Source organism: Zea mays, chromosome 1, assembly GCF_902167145.1.
Source record: "Zea mays cultivar B73 chromosome 1, Zm-B73-REFERENCE-NAM-5.0, whole genome shotgun sequence".
Taxonomy (NCBI): domain Eukaryota; kingdom Viridiplantae; phylum Streptophyta; class Magnoliopsida; order Poales; family Poaceae; genus Zea; species Zea mays.
In genome coordinates this window covers 237,103,440-237,105,264 of record NC_050096.1, presented here as the reverse complement: position 1 = coordinate 237,105,264, position 1,825 = coordinate 237,103,440, and the positions used below count along the sequence as shown (strand labels likewise).

The window sequence follows — 1,825 nt, the reverse complement described above, 5'->3', positions numbered from 1 at the left end:
GATTCCCGGCCGCGAGGACGACAGAAACTGACATGACTCACCCCATCACACCACCACCGAGAGACCCCAAGAACAAGAATGAGAACATCCGTGATCTCAACTCTTCCAAAAGTCAAAGAGCACGCAGCTGGTAGATCAGCAGCAAGCTAGAAACTAAACAAGAGGGTTAATATCTGTCCTCCTCCTATGTAGAGATGTAGCCGGCTGGCTGATTAAAATCTCGAGTTAAGTAATAAAGTAGCAGCAAATAGTAGTCACCAGTTAAGCTAGAAAATGATCAGATCGACAACTGATCTAATTAGGAAGCAGTAGTAGTTCCAGTAGCAATACCAGCAGCAAATCATATGAAAGAGCAACCGGCTAAGTAATTTGTAGCAGCAGCAGGGGGTTTGTCTTTGTACTAGTAGTGGCAGCGCGCTAAACTATAACTACAGATCGATCGATCGATCGATAGATATACAGTAGCAAGAAGCCAATAACTATAGATAGATAGATGGGTACTCCATATATAGTAGTCGGTGACAGGAGCTTCAGCTAGCTAGAGAGATCGACCAGTAGTGCATGTGGTACAGTGGTAGTAGTAGCATACATGGGGCCGGCCGGCTAGTCAAGCCGCTGCGCCGGGCGGTGGTGGCGGCGGCATCTGGTGCTCGTAGTGGTGTCCGTTGCCGTCGTGGGAGGAGGAGATGACGGCGGCAGGGACGGGGTGCGGCGGGGCCTTCTTTCGCTTCTTCTTCTTCTCGTAGCTGACGCCCCTGGCGCGGGACTGATGGTCGCGGACCTCGCGGAGGTACAGTCTGACGGCGCGCGCGCCGAAGGGGTTGTTCTCGGGCCGCCCGCCGTTCTCCTCGTAGGCGGCGCGCAGCCTGCCGACGAGCGCGTCGAGGCTGCCCCACGCCTGGCGGAGCGGGCACGGGCAGGGCGCCGGCGGCGCCGGGTGGCCGAAGAAAGGGCAGGCGGCGGTGTGCACCTTGGTCTTGCCGAACTGGTCGAGGTAGCGCAGGAACTCGAGCACGTGCGCGCCGCTGCAGCGCGCAAGGGACAGCGGCGGGCGGTGGTTCCTCAGGTACTGCCCGAACGTGTTCCAGTCCCGGCGCTTCTGCGACTCGTACCGGCTCGGCGACGCCAGCGCCGACACCGTGCCTGCGGACGATGCCCCCGGCGACAGCGCCCCGGACGCCAAGCTTCCGCTGCCGCCGCCGCCGCCGTTGTCCGAGTGCGGGCTGTCCAGCTGCGGCACCAGGTCCATCTGACAAGCAATCAAGAGACGACCATCAGCAAGAAGAGCAGCTAGGGCGGGCTTCGGACGGAGCAAGTGCCAACTGAGCTGAGCTGAGATCTATCTATTTCGGAGTCGGTGCCCGCGCGCGCGAACCGTGGTCCTGTGAGAGAGAAGAGAGAGCGCCGCACGCTGGGGCGGGCCGGGGCGCTATAAATAGTGTTCGCGACCACCACTCCACTACTACTGGTACAGCACACACTTGCCTCGCTTCGCTTCGCTTCACTTCAGTTGGCTCCCGCCCTCTTCTCCTCGCTCGAGAGCTAGGTAGCTAGCTCCGGCCAGACGGACAACCAGCCAGCCCGCGGCACCAAGCTGCTAGCGGCGCCTCCAAGATCACCGGAGCTGACGCCGCACAGATCGCTCTCGCTCACAGCATGCCTCGGCGCTGAGCTTGGCGAGAAGGGGAGGGGAGGAGCGGATGGAAGGGAGGGGGCGAGTATTAATTGGCGGCGAGATTGGAGAAGGGGAGGGGCTGTGGCACAGTGCAGGACTGCAGGTGAATGCGTGAGATGGAGGAGACAGTATGCAGTGAAAGGTGATGTG

The 1,825-nt window shown here is 59.9% G+C and overlaps 1 protein-coding gene across 2 annotated transcripts; it reads right to left on the bottom strand.

Moving 5' to 3' along the window:
* Positions 1-261: 261 nt before the first annotated feature.
* LOC100304411 (putative protein of unknown function (DUF640) domain family protein) lies at positions 262-1,825 on the bottom strand. 2 transcript variants are annotated; one of them, XM_008683243.1, is made up of 2 exons: positions 1,486-1,825; positions 262-1,249 (listed from the first exon to the last, which is right to left on the bottom strand). In XM_008683243.1, exon 2 carries the CDS (start codon positions 1,247-1,249, stop codon positions 608-610), a length of 642 nt encoding a protein of 213 aa, XP_008681465.1. In that variant the 5' UTR covers positions 1,486-1,825; the 3' UTR covers positions 262-607. The 2 variants fall into 2 exon arrangements, with proteins under 2 accessions (XP_008681465.1, NP_001159319.1); NM_001165847.1 differs by having other exon boundaries at positions 342-1,682.

Coding starts and splice junctions, on each gene's coding strand:
- LOC100304411 (XM_008683243.1), bottom strand. CDS start 1,249: ATGGACCTGGTGCCGCAGCTGGACAGCCCGCACTCGGACAACGGCGGC.